The sequence below is a fragment of the Suillus subalutaceus genome (genome assembly GCF_016647625.1).
Source record: "Suillus subalutaceus strain FC151 chromosome Unknown DFJ58scaffold_96, whole genome shotgun sequence".
Classification (NCBI taxonomy): Eukaryota; Fungi; Basidiomycota; class Agaricomycetes; order Boletales; family Suillaceae; genus Suillus; species Suillus subalutaceus.
The window spans coordinates 10,479-26,632 of NW_024540345.1; the positions used below are offsets into that span (position 1 = coordinate 10,479).

At 47.7% G+C, this 16,154-nt stretch overlaps 5 protein-coding genes across 5 annotated transcripts; 2 read left to right on the forward strand and 3 right to left on the reverse strand.

Moving 5' to 3' along the window:
- Positions 1 to 224: 224 nt before the first annotated feature.
- DFJ58DRAFT_509474 (uncharacterized protein) lies at positions 225 to 1,231 on the forward strand. Its single transcript, XM_041380750.1, has 2 exons — positions 225 to 313; positions 372 to 1,231. The coding sequence occupies exon 2, from the start codon at positions 627 to 629 to the stop codon at positions 1,137 to 1,139; it is 513 nt and encodes a 170-aa protein (XP_041240998.1). The 5' UTR covers positions 225 to 313; positions 372 to 626; the 3' UTR covers positions 1,140 to 1,231.
- Positions 1,232 to 2,997: 1,766 nt separating this feature from the next.
- On the forward strand, positions 2,998 to 4,121 carry DFJ58DRAFT_843777 (uncharacterized protein; the record flags this gene model as incomplete). Its single annotated transcript, XM_041393007.1, has 6 exons — positions 2,998 to 3,029; positions 3,086 to 3,188; positions 3,400 to 3,409; positions 3,677 to 3,751; positions 3,848 to 3,890; positions 3,995 to 4,121. 6 exons carry the CDS (start codon positions 2,998 to 3,000, stop codon positions 4,119 to 4,121), a joined length of 390 nt encoding a protein of 129 aa, XP_041240999.1.
- A 277-nt stretch (positions 4,122 to 4,398) lies between these two features.
- DFJ58DRAFT_509499 (uncharacterized protein) lies at positions 4,399 to 5,702 on the reverse strand. The gene is made up of 11 exons (XM_041380751.1): positions 5,546 to 5,702; positions 5,482 to 5,491; positions 5,414 to 5,433; positions 5,316 to 5,348; positions 5,163 to 5,259; positions 5,076 to 5,104; positions 4,993 to 5,023; positions 4,906 to 4,938; positions 4,779 to 4,855; positions 4,521 to 4,730; positions 4,399 to 4,467 (listed from the first exon to the last, which is right to left on the reverse strand). The coding sequence occupies exons 1-10, from the start codon at positions 5,603 to 5,605 to the stop codon at positions 4,572 to 4,574; spliced, it is 549 nt and encodes a 182-aa protein (XP_041241000.1). The 5' UTR covers positions 5,606 to 5,702; the 3' UTR covers positions 4,399 to 4,467; positions 4,521 to 4,571.
- A 2,958-nt stretch (positions 5,703 to 8,660) lies between these two features.
- On the reverse strand, positions 8,661 to 10,622 carry DFJ58DRAFT_664425 (amino acid/polyamine transporter I; the record flags this gene model as incomplete). The annotated part of the gene is made up of 10 exons (XM_041382433.1): positions 8,661 to 8,834; positions 8,885 to 8,915; positions 8,968 to 9,015; positions 9,068 to 9,213; positions 9,261 to 9,464; positions 9,525 to 9,533; positions 9,588 to 9,999; positions 10,050 to 10,125; positions 10,180 to 10,298; positions 10,360 to 10,622. The coding sequence occupies 10 exons, from the start codon at positions 10,620 to 10,622 to the stop codon at positions 8,661 to 8,663; spliced, it is 1,482 nt and encodes a 493-aa protein (XP_041241001.1).
- An 868-nt stretch (positions 10,623 to 11,490) lies between these two features.
- On the reverse strand, positions 11,491 to 15,235 carry DFJ58DRAFT_717505 (CHAT domain-containing protein; the record flags this gene model as incomplete). The annotated part of the gene is made up of 9 exons (XM_041384360.1): positions 11,491 to 11,876; positions 11,905 to 13,159; positions 13,406 to 13,827; positions 13,858 to 13,939; positions 13,967 to 14,264; positions 14,286 to 14,404; positions 14,438 to 14,664; positions 14,689 to 14,853; positions 15,091 to 15,235. The coding sequence occupies 9 exons, from the start codon at positions 15,233 to 15,235 to the stop codon at positions 11,491 to 11,493; spliced, it is 3,099 nt and encodes a 1,032-aa protein (XP_041241002.1).
- Between the last annotated feature and the right edge of the window lie 919 nt (positions 15,236 to 16,154).

Below are 16,154 nucleotides of genomic sequence, written 5' to 3' on the forward strand. Positions count from 1 at the left end.
ACCGGTATCGCGCTGTTGGAAATCTATATATACCATGCCTATCGTGAGTGCTTTGAGATACGGAGGGCACTTGTTTTAACCATACTCTAGGAATTGATCAAACATATATTCAATTTTTTCTATCCCAGCGAGAGAGGGGATCAAAATCGTCCAGATCAACCGCTGGTTGGGGATCTTATTCCCTGCTATGACCGCTCGGATGCGCCGTTCCACTGATGCTCTTTGCGAACTCAAATTCGACAAGTACAAACAGGTAATGTAATAGCTTATCTTCCAACCTCTGTGCAGACCACTCGGCCGTCACACGCTTTAAGTGAGCAATGCTTCGATGACTCTTTGCTTGCCTCCCTGACACTATAGTTAAAACATAGGTGCTCCACACATTCCAGCGACTCCTGTCACACATAGAACTGTGCACTCTGCCTCACATGCTCCATCCCTCCCTCGACTCATGAGACACCACTCCCAGGAGCTCTTTGATATTCGCACAGACACAAAATGTATGCCACGCCGGCGCACCCGAAGTGCTAGTCCTTCTACAGCCCGAGCAAATCAACGGCGCGATCCAGATTGACCATCCGACTCTCTATGTCCCAAATCTGCCGCTGGTGGCCAGATCCTGACAGATGATTTGTGGGACCCATGGCCGGACGGAGATTTTGAAAGATTATTCACGTGGGAGGAGGGTAACAAAAACTGATAATCTCAGGGAACATTGGGCTTGCCAGCCGGGAGGAGGAGACAAGAGGGGGTCAGAGTCGGCACTGACATGGTCACGAGGCAAAAAGACGAGACGTGTCTGCCTGGGTGTCATTACTTGTGACGATCCTACCTGTGATGTGGTTACGCGCCCACAGACACGCAGGGCTGGCATCATGGGGCAATTGAATGCATCGTACCTTTGTGGCGGGCAGCTCACACACGTCGACTGTGGTGTCATGTCAGTGCTGTATTCATTCAAAGGGGCGTCTACTACATTCACAAGGGCGTTCACTACCACCCAAAGCAAACCCACATCTTGCATCTATCCCGTGTTTACCGCCCCTCCAGGGGTACACATGGTCAACGTTCCCATCTTCCAATTAATATCCAGAATGTTATCTAACCAGTGCCCAGTCTTAATATCAAGATCACAATAACACTCATTCAGATTGATAATCCTCTCTCTGCACAGACCTGGCCTGCATCAGATTCAAATCCTCATGCAAGTATCACATACATATGTTCCATTAATTAGCCAGGGCGCTGGCCCTAAATATTAACTTACTATCATCGCCATTGAACTCGGATCCACTCTGCCCTTTTACACGTAACGACTCCCTGCGCAAAACGAGTTTACTTGGAACAATGGTCCCATAGTATCGTTCTCCGCTGCCACACTTTGCATTCATCGTTCACACGTGCCATTTTCTTCTTGCGAGACTGTATCAAGACCATCAACACAAGGTAAGCATCTTCTGTGAACTTCCTGATCTAGGTTATGCTCTGACTCCCCTCGACCCTGCACCTCCCACTCCATTGTTATGGACAAGCCCAGATTAATATGGTGACGACAAGGAAGCAGACTCGTTGCATTACCAGCCATCTCGGCTTCCACTCACTGGCACCACGAATCATTGCCATTAATTCAATGCTTTCCCTTCTCTCTAGCTCCTCGCATTGCATCCGTTATTTCCCTCACACTTTATTCGTTTTCATAAATATCATTTTCCCCATTCGCCCGAGTCAAGTCCAGATGGCAGGTGTCACGGTGGTTGTGTCCTATGAACCAGAGCCGCTGTGTTATCAGCGATCTGGGCTTTTACTCATTATGATCACTTCTCCTTCCTTCGTTATGCTCAGACAGATGATAGATCTCGAATTGGTTTGATGATTGTGAATCCTTGGGCTATAAGCCGTCTGAGCTCAGACCGCTGCTGTTACTTTCCTGCTTCACAGAAATTTTGCATTGCGTTCCACGTGTTTCGGCCCAGATGGATGATTCCACACGTTTTTTTCTGCTCAGACAACTGATGGATTACATACTTTGTCAGGTGCGCCTTACTCCCCGCTCAGCATATCACATCTTCTTACCACGCACATCCGTGATAGAGGTGAATACTCGAACCGCGAGCTTTTTAAAACCATCATACTCCGCATCGCTGAATCGTGCTCGAAACCAGACAATTGTCATCGAAGACGTGACTACCTGACAGTGGTCAGCGATGGGTTGGTTCAACTAGATCATCGACGCCCAATCAGTTGACTAGTGGTCTCCAGGACATCGACACCCCTGCTTCTACCCTTCACGCACGATTTGGGACTCCTTGTCTACGGCTCAGATGGATGATGATGGTCCGTGTTCTCGCTGATCTGGCGCATTATCAGCCATCCGGGGTTTCACAACTTCCTCTTGCTTCTTCTTTTGCTTTGCTCAGATACATGACAAAGCCGATGTGATCTGATCAAAGTATGTATGTCAGAATATCGTAGTCGGCGCCTTGCTGATACTTTTTTAGGTGCGCTTGATGCCTTCCGACTTGAAGCCCTGGTTCTCTTCTCTACTCCCCTCTCAGCACTTCTCATCTCCTTGCCACGCGCATTCATTCACGACAGAGGCACATACTCACATCGTAAGTCTCTTTTTAAACCGTCATGCTCGATATGATTGAATCATGCTTGAACAGACGTCGATCAGCGATATCGTGCCAGTAACACTCGCAACGAGAATGGACCTGGATATCCGAATATCTGATGTGACGCCCAATCATATTAAGGATTCCTTACCAATAGTTTCCGAGGACATCGACAGCCGATTTTCACCCTTCACGGACGACTCATTACTACCTCTCTGCTGCCCAGATAGATGATATGGGGTGGGCATGCGTCTGGCCCGTTGTGCTCTTATCCACGACTCTCGGTCATTCAGTAGAAATGGCTCGTTCAACTCATAGGCGCCATCAAAGGTAGACAGCGTGGGGAAGGACCATCAGCGGAGAGCCATCCAGGGACTACCTAATGGCTTTCCAGGCATGCCTTGAGCCAACCATGTAAGTTCAAATCCAAACTCTATCGTATCGCGTCGCTGAGAATTTATCCAATTTAGATCAACTCGAATAAATCAAACAGAAGCCAGCCGCAATAACTTGGGTGGTGATAGCAAAATCGGGGATCTGATTCCTGGGTTATTCGACAGATTTTCTCGACAAGTGCGCCTGCCTGTCCTCCCTTCAAGTTTGTGTGTCTAATCGAGGCCTTATCTAGCTTATCTGATCATCCCAATTTCTGATTCGTTGTGCGTCCAGAGTTGGACTTTGTCCGCCATCCGGCCATAATCGAACACCCAAGCTTCGATGAGTTCTAACGGGTGCGTGATTCTTGCTTGCGATCATTGGACATTCTCTCATATGATTTGCTCAGATACAAAATGGTGAGTCGGATGCATACTCAATGCGATCCCTTTGGGGCCTAAGGCATTTGCAGGCATACCGTACAAGTCGCTACTAGCAAATACTACTCAAGAGTCCATGGATAGTATCGGATTTAGATATAGAAATGATGAAGGCTGAGCGCTGAACGTTGAACCGCATTTCTGTCAAGGCCTGTAGCGCAAATTTTCTACATAAGCACCAACAAACCATGATGGAGTGGGGCTAAATATTCATATGTCGTGTTGTATATGTCTGTATGTTCGTAGCTAGCATCATCAACTTGTCTGCTTTGCTTTGGGGCTTAGGCCGCTCCAACGACAAAGGAGCGCACCTCATAAATAGTATATACACTTATCATACAGTGAATCTTCACATCTAAACCCAACCTCCATCGATCCGGACGGACCATTCAATGAGAATTGTCTGTGGCACTCCAGGAACCACTTTGGGCGCGTACACGAGTTTCCCCGTCACAACATCGTAAGTGATGATCCAATCTCGCCTGGCGAACCCACTGGAGCAGTCAATTGCAATCTCCCCTTCCTTCCAGACCGCCCTGCGAGAGCACATATGCTAATAGTTAGGCTGACTCAATATGAGATGCGGGTGCCAACTGGGAGAGAGAAATTGAATCCAAGGCATTACAATCACGATTGCGGTCGGCATGCCACAGATGGAGGTGCATTCGAGTGGCAAGTATGGCATGAATGATAACTTGGAAACTAGACACATAATTGGGGTTGTAAGTATTGCTTGCCGGCAAACATTGGCAGAGACGTACTCTTGGAACATGCCGCTATACGCGTACTGCATGAAATCTCAATTGCAAGAAAATCTTTCAGTAAATAGATAACATACATCGAGTAGCAGCGATGTCAAAACGTTCACAGTCGAGAAAACTGTGGGAAAGATGAGCAACGATTGACCACTCCACGCTCCCACTTACACAGACCACATGCATAATAAAGCACGTTGTGTTTCAATATAACAACATACAAACGGTTGTTGGTTGTACGCCAATTTCGTATGGTGCATGTGAGTGTGAGGGAAATCAGCGCTGTATCAAGCATGATTCAAAAAGCGTTTACGAATCAATTCTCTTTGACGCACTAAATTCTAGTCCGAACAAAAGAAGGAAAGGGACAAAAAGCCTGACGCTTCCTATGGACTGATAACAGCCTGTGATACCTGGAATTGGACTGGTTTCAACTGTGAAATGAAAACTGGATCAAAATTACCAGACAGGCATAGGGAGTAATTCATACACGGCGCAGCCGCAGTGGCGGAAAAGAGGGCAACTATGGACCCCACAATTACAACCTGATGGTGTGTTCGTATTAGAAAGCCGCAATATTAGACGTAACTCACTGCAAAAGTTGATAGCATAGCTACCAAAACGACCTTATTGTTATTCCACAGCGCGTAAGTCCTGAGGATGAAGAAACCTGGAGGAATCAAGACTCTGCACTCGCGATAAAGATAATAGAGCATTTACATTCTGAGCAGACAATGGATATTAGGCTAAAAGCTATAAGAGGGGAAAGGTCAGCAACTGGTAATTCCGACATGTAGTTTGATGTACTTGAGCAAATGTTGTTGACAATTTGGCATGTCTAGATTGGCCTTTAAGTGAGCAGGGCTCTTATCTATTGCGAGCCAACGTACATTAGAAGTCTCGTCTGGGACGAAGTTCACTGGCAACAGTCTGTCAATATGGTATTTTAGATTTGAGATTTGAGACTAAAGACGTACAATACAAGTGCGCAACAAAAAGAAGGAAAGGCACATATCGTGTCACAACGTACAAAAATTTGACCCTGTTCAAGCGGGAATAAAGCAAAAATATTCCCTTGAAATGGTGTATTGTGAGGATAGGAAGTTGATCTTGTAAATGATCTGTGTTACCTCCTCATGGATTGAGCAGACATAGTCGTATATCTGGGTAGGAACCGAATGACCAGTCACAAGATGATATTAAATTGGGAAGATGGAGATGGTCATACCCAAAATGTAGCCATCGACGCTGAATTGTTGCTTAGCAGATGTGGTTTGCTGACGAAGTAACACATACTGTAGATGAACTAGAAGCAATGGACTTCATCAGAGGCCATTGGCATTGTCTGGAGGAAATTTACCGTAAAGATTTGGAGACTCCTAGCGGCCGCTACAGTGTCGGCAGAGTATTTCGAATCCATTCGATGGAGATGGAAGGAAGAGGGAACGATATTTCCGGCTGAGAATCATGCAATGCAGGGTTAAGAATGTGCTCGGAGCTGGCATAATGAGAACGGCATGACACGGATTGTGATCATCAGCTCAAGTCTCCGTTCCATTACTTATGTAGTCACGTTATGACGTGAATTGGGGCTTCTTGAAGCAGTGGATGTCAGTCCAAATGATTCTGATGAAGGTTTTGATAGGAAATACTTGGTATAATAATAGTTTCAACTCGAACATAGCGGAACGTTTCAGTGATGCTTCGAACATTTTTCATCAGTGAAACCGTTTCACTGGTGAAAAATGTTCGAAGCATACGTATAACTTTAAGAGTAGGGCTGTTCAATCAGCCGCTTAATGTTCGGAAATACCCGGCATACGTCAACACCCACAAATAACGCCGGACTCTACAGCTGCGGCAGTGTTACGCTCGGTAAAAGCCATCTTCGGATATTGGTCTCCATTAGACAATATCCTCGTTGGCACGCACTTAGTTCTTCCTGTTTCCATTTGATTACATCAGTATCTTAGCTCTACAGTATTTAAACTCGCGTTGAGCTACTGTAGAAGTAGTTGATCTTCCCCCAACCGAATACATTTTAGTTCGGACAGTTACCTTGTCTGAATCCTCAAGTCTATTCTCTCGCCTTCGACTCGTTCTTACCGTGTGAATCTCCCTGAGTGCCACAGGCAGTGTGGCCCACCTTGCAAGGGACCTCAAGGGACACGTGAAAGAAAAGCAACCCATATATGTGGGCAAACTTATAATACATAACGCTCTAGTCAGTGGGGGTCGCAAAAAGACTCACATCTGTGCAGAGACTCGCTACCCTAGCCATCACTGGAGACATGCGGACCACCGCAGGAGACGTCCTCGAAGCTCATGCTAACATCCTCCCTATCACGCTTGCCCTTCATAACATCTGTCATAGAGCCATCATTCGTATCACCGCTCACCCAGCAACACACCCTCTATACCTCCCAGTTAGGTGCGCTGCCAAGCGCTATGTATCATCTCACCGCTCCTCACTGCACAAACTCACCCGTCTTTTCTCCATTATACCAGATGAAATCGAAACCCTAATCCCCGCAAGACGCCCACCAACCACAAAGAACCCCTTCAAGACCAACATTGCACCCACACGAGAAGAAGCCACGACACTGCACGAACAAATGACAGAACCAATTCAGGTCTATTGTGATGGCTCGGGCCACGATGATAAAATTGGAGCATCCGCAGTGTTATTTCGTGCAGGCGCAGTACCACGAGTACTACGTTACTACTTAGGCACCAAGGACGAGCACACCGTCTTCGAAGCCGAGGAGGTAGGACTAACATTAGCAGCAAAACTAATATCCACAGAACGCAACATTCAATTCCCTGTATCCATATCCATCGACAACCAAGCGGCAATCCAATGCGGGTAACAGTTTTCACACTCGTCCCGGCTCATACCTGGCAGACCGTTTTCGGCGCATGATGCAGACACTAGCTAACGATCGCGATGATTTTAACGTTACAATATATTGGGTACCAGGCCACTCCGACATTCATGGCAACGAGGAAGCAGATAAACAGGCAAAGAAAGCCGCGGAGGGCAGTCAGAACAACAGCCCTCGTGCCAGGCTACCTCATTACCTTCGTCAAGATTCACTTCCTCTGAGTATCTCGGCCCTCAAGCAAGCACATCGTAACTCCACTCAAGCCCGGTGGTCAAGAATCTGGGCTAAATCCCCCCGTTATGCACGCACGCATAGTATCGATCCTAATATCCTACATCGTTCCTTCATTAAGCTAACCAAATCTTACCCTAAACGCCTCACAGGACTCTTAATGTGCCTCCGCACCCACCACGCTCCCTTGAACCAGCACCTTCACCGCATCAGCAAATCTCCCAACTCCTCCTGCCCTCACTGTCCACATATCGACGAGAACATCCATCACTACTTGTTCACATGCCCTAAGTATAGCCAGGAACGTCACACCCTGATCTGCGCACTGGGCCGCAAGGCCACATCCATCCAATATGTCCTGACAAGTGAAGAAGCCATCCCGCACCTCGTAAGATACATCAACGCCACTGGTAGAATGAAAACCACATTTGGTGAAGTGTCCATGCTATCGAAGCGTCCGAATTGACAAACACCTCTCAGTTACAGATCGAACCACTTGTACACATCATCAACTGCCAATCAACGCTGTACCTTATCCTACCCCATCCATATAACACGACCTCTACCTCGGCATCTCCCCCCCGTTACCATTACCGCTACGACTCAATTAATCCTCAAATAACCCAAACCTATAATCTCACAATCCAACCATATTCACTCGCCTATACGGAATCACGGCCTCCACTGAAATCAGTCAAATCCATCAGAACCTTCCTCTCCGTCACTAGAGGAACCATTCTTTTACCATACTTTGCATTCAACCAGATTCCTATACCAGTCGCTTCGGCGGCCGAGAACGCGTCCAGACGATCCTTACCTGTCCAGTTACTTACCTGCGCGATCTTCTTAAAGTCACCTTTCCTTCGTTAGATTGCATGTCTAAAACGCGCGGCGGGAACGGCGGACCGGTGGAGGCAAGCCTCACACCGGGGCATTCATGAATCTAGAGGTGCGGGGGGGCACAGGGGCCCCCAAGACTAGATAGTATTGTCTTACATAGAGTTACACTCTCAAAGACACAAATTTGGATTTTTTTTTTTAAAAAAAAAACGCTCTAGTCTAAAACTGGGTTTGGTGTGGCGTGGAAGTGCTGTTTGCATTGGGGACCACACACTTGTGTGATACAGTAATACTGATACAAGGATCGTGAGCTTTAGCGTTACACTAAGTATAAGGAGTATTACCCACCCCAAACCTTCGTACGGGGTGCGAGCCAATGGTTTATAATTACACCAATGTTGATAAAGAATATAGAACGCAGTAGCACATAGCATGTACTGTCTACATCGGGCGTTGCCCTCAGCAGACAATAAATTCGATTTAAAAAAAAGGAGTATTACTACAATTATTCAAAGTCCATCAAATACTACCAATGAGTGGTTGTTGCTCTCCGTTATCAACTGAAGAGTGGTATTTGCGTGTCAACCGTGCGGTCAACGCGCCGCCCTCCAATTGTTCCACCTCCTCCACGACGGTATATCCCCCTAGTCGTGGCAAGACAACAATCCACAGCCAGTAATAGAATCCGCACAACTGTAAAGGGTCAGTTTTATATGGGGTGACGTTGTAAATGATGTACGCACCACAAGGATACCAAGTCCCACCACGCAGTAACTGAATAGATGTGTCAGATGTGGGCCCAAAAATGCAACAACAATAGACTTACGTGGCGTACCAGAAAGATACGTCACCATGACCAGGTTCTGGTGGTACCCTTGTCGAATAAATCAGTTCTGTTACAAGACATCGATTCGGAGGGACAATACCATGGCATTATGAGGAGGAATATCGTGCTGAGGAGGAAAAGGGAAACATAAATATTCCCCGCACGATACTTCGAAGGTGCAATGCCAGCAAGCATTCGCCGCCTTCGAAGAAGCCACAATCCTATGGCAGTTGCAGCACCGAACACCTGCAACTTGTTAATCACATAAACGCGACAGTGGAGTAATTTCCTACTAGATTCGGATAAGAAGCCAAGTCCAACAAGAAGTTAAATGCATCTCCAGCTGGGAGGCCAACTATCACGAGGACTGTGAGAAAGTACTTCAGACACACGGGTGCCAATGGTGTGCCGAATGGTTTGGTCGATGCAAAAAATCTTGGATACGGGAGCAGCCCCTGACGGGCAATCTCACGCAATACGCGTGTCTGACCAACAGTCTGGCAGATTCAATATGAGTTTTCACATGATGGCAAGCAGTTTCAAAATGCGTTGCTCACCACAGCAATCTAGAAATGTATTGTGTGAGTAACTCGGGCATGCGAAATACAAAGATCACACACGATGTTTCCGAAGCAACTTAAAGCAACCATGGTCGGCAAGGTTTTGGCTGCGAAGCCCTCTCCGAATACACGTTGGAAAAATAAAGCCGCGATGAGCTGCCCAGAATTGCTTATCTCGTCCTTTGGCACTGCTGCCACGTAGGCAACATTGACAAAGAAAAAAAGACATGTGATTAAAATCAGCGATAGTAAGCTGGCTTTGCGTACTGTGCGCACAGGATCGCGCGTCTGGACTTCCCCAATAACATTAAATGCGTTGTTCCAACCAGCGAATGCAAAATTAGTCTTGACTAGGGCAGTAGCCAAAGAATTTGGATTGGTCGTGCTACCGCTGAAGGGGGACCGAAAATTGGCAAAGGGATCGCGGATGTGAGTGAAACCACCAAGTACGAGGGCGCCCGTGAAGACCAAGCTAAAAGGACAATCGGTCAGTAGATAACGGATGGTAAACGGTATGCTCACAAGACAAGAGAAAGGACCTTCAACCCAGTAAGAAAGTTCACGGCTCTTAAAGACCATTTCGTTGACAGGGCGACGACTGTGTGGTCAAGTTCCAAATTGTACCTTAGCGCAAGAAACATAAGAGACTCACAACCCACACCAACAGCACAGACTGCTAATGCAATAGTGGTTTGCCTTGCAGGAGTGATGGGGACATCGAAAATTGTAAGTGCATATTGCGCAAATACAATAGAATTTGTTGCACTAAAACTGATCAGCGTAGAAGCAATCCCATGAATATCTCATTCAACATGTAAACCATAGCACGCACGACAGAAGGACTGAAGTTACAGCAAACATAACTGGGACAAAAAACTGTGGACGAGGATATGCCTGTTCCAAGTACACAACTTCTGCCCCGGATCTCTTTGGGAACATACTCGCGTATTCACTGTAGACCATGAGACCTGCGAATGCAAATAATGGAGCCAATAGCCAGAAGGTGAAGAGCAGGCCGATCGAGCCAACAGAATTCAGTATGACGCCCGGGACAGAATATATTCCTGCGCCGAGCATTCGCCCGAGATTGAGCATGACAGAGGACAGCAATGTAACCTTGTAACCCAAGGGATTGCTCTGTAGATGACGTGAGTATTTATCGGATACAAGTGAATTGTCGTTGCCTTCTCTATTGGCGCTCCCACTGCTGACACAGTGTTTCCTTCGTCTTGCGCGTCCTCGCTTTGAGCAAGGACTTCGGAGTCCAGGACGTTGTCGATGTTGGTCATGAGACTAGTGACTGACGGTGGGTTGACAGAACTGATACTCAGAGCCGCAATATCCAAACACCCACAAGAGTAGGGGCGCCCAGCGAATTGTAATCACTACAATTCGCCGTCATCAACTACCATTATGACGCAATCAACGGCAGTGTCCTCGCGCAGTACGCCGGTCGTGAGACAAGCATCAATATTAATGCAATACTTGTATTACTTACGGCAGCCGGCAGATTCAGTTCTAAAACCGACGAAGCCATGAAGAACTTCTGCCAACTAGTCAGAGAGGTTCGCTGAGCGTTAGCGCTAAACATCCGAGTCGCGGTTGGACGTTGAACCAGTTGAACTTAACCTCTATAGTAGTAAGCAGTCACATACTATTTTTAGTGCCACCAGTGACCAGGCTTCCTTAACGAGTTATTACTACTTGTTGCAACGGGAGATGTTGATGAAGGATGAATTGAAATTCGGTAGATTGCGAGAATATTATAAGCATCCATCGTTTGATCTTCCGGGACTTGCCGCGTGAGCGGTGACAGTGTACGTCACACCTGCCAAAGCCTGAGGCTCAGACTCCGCCCATCATAACATGATATCTGTGTGTACGGCTATGAAGTACTCGATCGCCATGAATGCATACGTACCGGAATCCACAGATCTATAAGATAAACTGCACGGCTGAAAGACTATGCTCCAATGTGAATGAATACGACTCTCTGATCCATTGGTACTTTATCCTTGTCGACGGCTTTGGAAGCCTTATTCAGAGCCCTAGCCGCGTTCGTGCAGTCGATTTTACCGCTAAACATCGCGCCATAGAATTCTTTCACCATGAGGTGGGCAGTGGTATCATCCACCGCCCACATTGTGCCGATGACACCTCTGAAACCAGAAAACTGCATCCCTGCGGCGAGATGGATGACTTCATCAGGTGCGTTCTTGTCACCAACCGCGGTATGGCATGCAGACAGGAAAGCAAACTCCGGGTTTTCTGGTTCGGCTTGAATGATGTCTGAAAGCCGCAATGGCTTGTCGCGGAGAGCAAAAGATGAATCGAACGGCTGAACAAGATCTTGCTTGCCGTGGCAGGCAAGGTGGACCCATGAATTGGTTTTTTAAGGCTTGGATCGCCCCGCTAACGGTTCCTTCGTCCCCGGAGACCTCCGAGCATGACATTGATGGCGGTACAAGGGATTTGACAAGCTCAAGCTCTGCTTCTACCGCTTCCAACTCCCTTTCTCCACTCCTGGAATTCGGTTTTGATTGACCAATGGAAACAAAGGACGGAGTATTCGGCGCGACCTTAGATGCATTTTGCCGCCTTGAGCGTATTAAGGCAGAAAGGGTTGGTGTGTATGATGAAACATAGACGTTAGGTATGTTGCTGGCTCCCTTGCGGTATGGTCCAGCAGCATGAATGGGCAGCGAAGTGAGTTTCGAAGTTGGGCACCACCAAACACGAGAGCCCTTCGGCAAGATGGTCAAAAGTACCTCAACAACGGGAGCCAACGCAGCATCCCAAAGCCTGCGGAAGACAGGTATAAGTTGCTTTTCTCTCATCTTCTCTTCTCCAACTCCTGCAGTATTCCGCAAGACATTGCGGAAGTCATCAGACAAGGTAGCAATGCCCATTAACGAGGCATCAGGAAGTGGAACGAGTCGAGGAGGCCCGATTTTGGTAATGATGATTGCATCGCATCGCTTTATGCTTGCATTGATGATGACGACGGGGCCGGCAATCGCAGCTGCCCTCAGCTCGTTGTAGGGCATTGGGATCAAGAAATGCGTAAATCCTTGCTTTTGCCGTATTTTGCTCACTACAGCATCCCATTGAGAAGAGACCTGGCGATATCGACGCGCCTCTTCCTCCTGCTGTGTTCGTCTCAGTGTTTCAGTGGCAGTCTTAATACCTGAGGAGTCAGACTGTCTCCTCCCAAGCTCAGCGCTGAGGAACTCGAATTCATCTGCAAGCCGACACCCCTCGTCATCAACGGCTCGCAGATCATTAATGGTGGCTCGAAAGCGAGACATCTGCGACCAAAGAAGGCCTCTGCCTTGTTCTGAGAGTTCGACTGCCAGCTCGAGATCGCCCGCGCTGATCGCGCAGGCAGTAGCATCTGCAGCGAGTGATGGCGTATCACGTAATATGCCTCCTAGCAAAGCTTTGTAGCGCCCAGAAACCGTAGGAGTAGCCATAACATGACGATCGAGCAGCTTTATAGAAGTTTTGTATGCTTCCAGAGCTGACGTATGATGGAAAACATTGGCGTCCGTTCTCCAACGCAAAGCCGCAGTAAGATGATCCCATGTGTGGACTCCAGGTGCGCTAGAAGCCAGCTGGTGATACTGGAATGCCTTCTCTAGAAACGAATCGTCCTTGGTTAGCCTGTAGTAGTCTTTGAAAATGGTCGTGTACAGGTGGTAAACGGAGAATAAACATGGGTGCGCTTCGGGCAACTTCCCACTGGCAGTGGCAAGAAGTAAGAGGGCATTCCAAAAGCCGTCATCGTCTTTACCCGCGTTTGCACGCATATGCCTACAGCTTGCTAGTAAAATCAAGGTATGCGGCAGGTCAGGGTGATCCTCTGGCGAGATCGTCACATATGCCTCAAAATGGGCAATCGCAGCATTCAGATCTTCGATCGTCTGTCGTTTTGCATACATCTTCTGCAAAGAACGAGCAAGGTTTCGGCGGAGGTGAAGCGCATGGGGGTTATTGGGGACAAACATAGGAAGCGCTGTTTCAAACAGCTTGATACTTTCTTGCAAATCATCGATGTCTTCGCGTTCATCATAACGAGCAGAAAGTGCAGTGGCAAGGTGAGTCAAAATTTGCCGTCCCTCTGATTGGTTGGGATGATCCCGAGCTGCCTGTAGGTAATTCACTGCAAGGTCCACATCAGTGATGTCGTGTTGGTTTTGGAAGCGGGCGAAGAGGGCATATGCAAAATTGGTAAGATCTTTAGGATAGTCTGGATGGTAGGTAGCCAAAGCACGGGCTTCGACAACATGAGCTAGGTGAACTAAGCATTCATCGAGGTCATCCAGGGGACCAAAGATTTGATATCGCAGCAGGAGAGCGTTTCCGAGACCCGAAAAAGCAGCAGAGTGGTCATCATGACCAGGAAGGCACACCTCGCATGCCGTGCGATAGTGATTGACTGCGCAATCAAGATCATCTACGTTCCCGTTCTGCTCAAAGCGAGCTTGAAGTGCAGATGCTAGTTGAATGAGGGCACGGGAAAAGGCTTGATGATCTCTAGATAAATCTTGCATTATGTCCCGGTAAAATGAAATGACGTGATCTAGGGCGTTCATGCCCCCTTCATGGAAATATCGCTGTAGGAGAGCATCTGCACGATCCATGGCAAAGAGTCGATTGGAGATGTTGTGATGTGGGACATCTCTGAGAGCTGAGTCGCAGTAGTCAATTATCCTCTCCAGATCTCGAACGTCTTGTCTCCGAGAAAACCGTGCAGACAAGGCGTTGTTGACATGATTTAATAGGGGAAAGTAGTTAGGACTCTCCCTCGGGCAGAAATGTATGGCTGCCTCAGAGTGCTCGACAGCAGCATCGAGATCAGCTATATCTCCACGCGTCTTGTAGCGCATGATGAGGCAATTGATCCAGACCATAATCACAGTTATATGTGCTGGGTGCGAGGGTCCACACAGAGCCATGGAAGATGCTATGTGTATTATGGCGAGATCAAGATCCTCGGGAACGCCGTAAACATTGAAGCGACTCATCAGAGCAGTCGCAAGACCACGGAGAGAGGAGAAGCGATATGCATGCGTGGGAGACTGATTGGCTAAGGAGTTGGTATAGAGCTCGATTGAATATTCGAGGTCATTGATATCTCCACTCTGCGTATATCTCATACAGAGATCACTCGCGTAGTTGGCGAGGAGGGAAGATCGTGTCGGGTGATTATCAGGGCAAGTTGTCAGGGCAATGCTATAATATATTATTGCTGTGTTTAAGTTCTGCAGGTCCCCGTTGCGCTCGAATGAATACCGCAAGGCGAGTCCAGCATTCATGAGAATCACTGGATAAGATGGACTTTCGGCCGAACAAATTTCCAACGCTCCGTGGAAGTATGCCATTGCACTGGTGAGATCATCCACGTTTCCTCTATCACGATAGCGAACACAGATTGCATCGGCAAGATTCGACAGAGTCGAGAAACGGCTTGAGTGGCCAGGTGGTCGCAGCAACAGACATTCTTGGTGGGTTTGAATCGAGAGATCCAGGTCTTGAGGATCTCCAGTCTGCTCAAAACGACTGAGAACTGCGAGAGCGTAATTGTTGAGGAGGTTGTGACGATATGGGCTATCTGGAGGACAGCTGGAGGTGGCGGCGCTATACATCATAATGGCTTGTTCAACGTCCTCGAGTTTTCCTTGCCATTCAAACCTCCTACGAAGCATGCCTCCCAAGTTGACCACCAAAGGGACGTAATATGGTGATCCAGAAGTCCATGACTCTAGAGCTATGCTCCAGTAATGTACGGCTTGCTCGAGATCGTCAATGCTATTCGAGTGCCGGAGACGCATATGGAACGCGAGACCAATGCTGTTGGCGCAAGCAGCGCGATTTTTACTGCCTGAGGGCAAGCCACTGTACCACGCTGAAAGGATTCGGATGGCCTCTTCTATGTCTTCACCTCGGTGCGTTTGGTTATAGCTGTTCATGAGGCTATTTGCTCGATCACTCAATGACCCCCAATCCATATTTTGAAGACCGGTTCCCGAGTTATTATCTGCAGACTGGAGCCCGATTAGAGTATGACCTCCTGCGCCAATGGATGGGTCGTACAGGTGTGAGGCACCTAGCACCTGCATCGCTCCTGTAGATGGCATATGAGGTTCATCAAAAACTCCCAAAAGCTTATTCAAAACCTTTCTTCGTTCTGGGGAAGGCATTAATCGGACAGATAACGAAACACTTGATGGAGGTAAACTATAGAAAAACCTGCATCGGGCATCAGTCGGTCGCTCATGGGATCACATCGGTAAAACTTGCCGTCATCTTGTTCGATGCCACGTGCGGACTTTAGTTCTGCTAGAGAGCACTGCACCTCCCCTTCCAGTGATATAGTCTCGGCTTCATCGTCTATAGCCTTGTATAGCTTAAACCGCACCATACTAGTGTCTTTCCCCGTGCTTCAAGAATGAAAAAGGTAAGTTTAACTTGGAGCAGTGGGATAAAAGCCTGGTTTACGCATCAATTTTGTGCTGAACACTATTTTGCCCATCCCATGTATCTGGGTTGTTCGAAGGATTTCTACATCGTCGAGCTCGACTGATACAATGTAGTTAGATCTTTCATCGTGATTTTGTACGCCGA

Bases quoted from the DNA above. Each gene is read 5' to 3' on its own strand.
- DFJ58DRAFT_509474 (XM_041380750.1), top strand. From the start codon at position 627: ATGATTTGTGGGACCCATGGCCGGACGGAGATTTTGAAAGATTATTCA.
- DFJ58DRAFT_509499 (XM_041380751.1), bottom strand. From the start codon at position 5,605: ATGGATTCGAAATACTCTGCCGACACTGTAGCGGCCGCTAGGAGTCTC. The intron at 5,105-5,162 runs GTACGTCTTTAG...GACTGTTGCCAG, and splicing joins TTTTGTTGCGCACTTGTATT to TGAACTTCGTCCCAGACGAG. The intron at 4,939-4,992 runs GTACATCAAACT...CCCCTCTTATAG, and splicing joins TGTCAACAACATTTGCTCAA to CTTTTAGCCTAATATCCATT.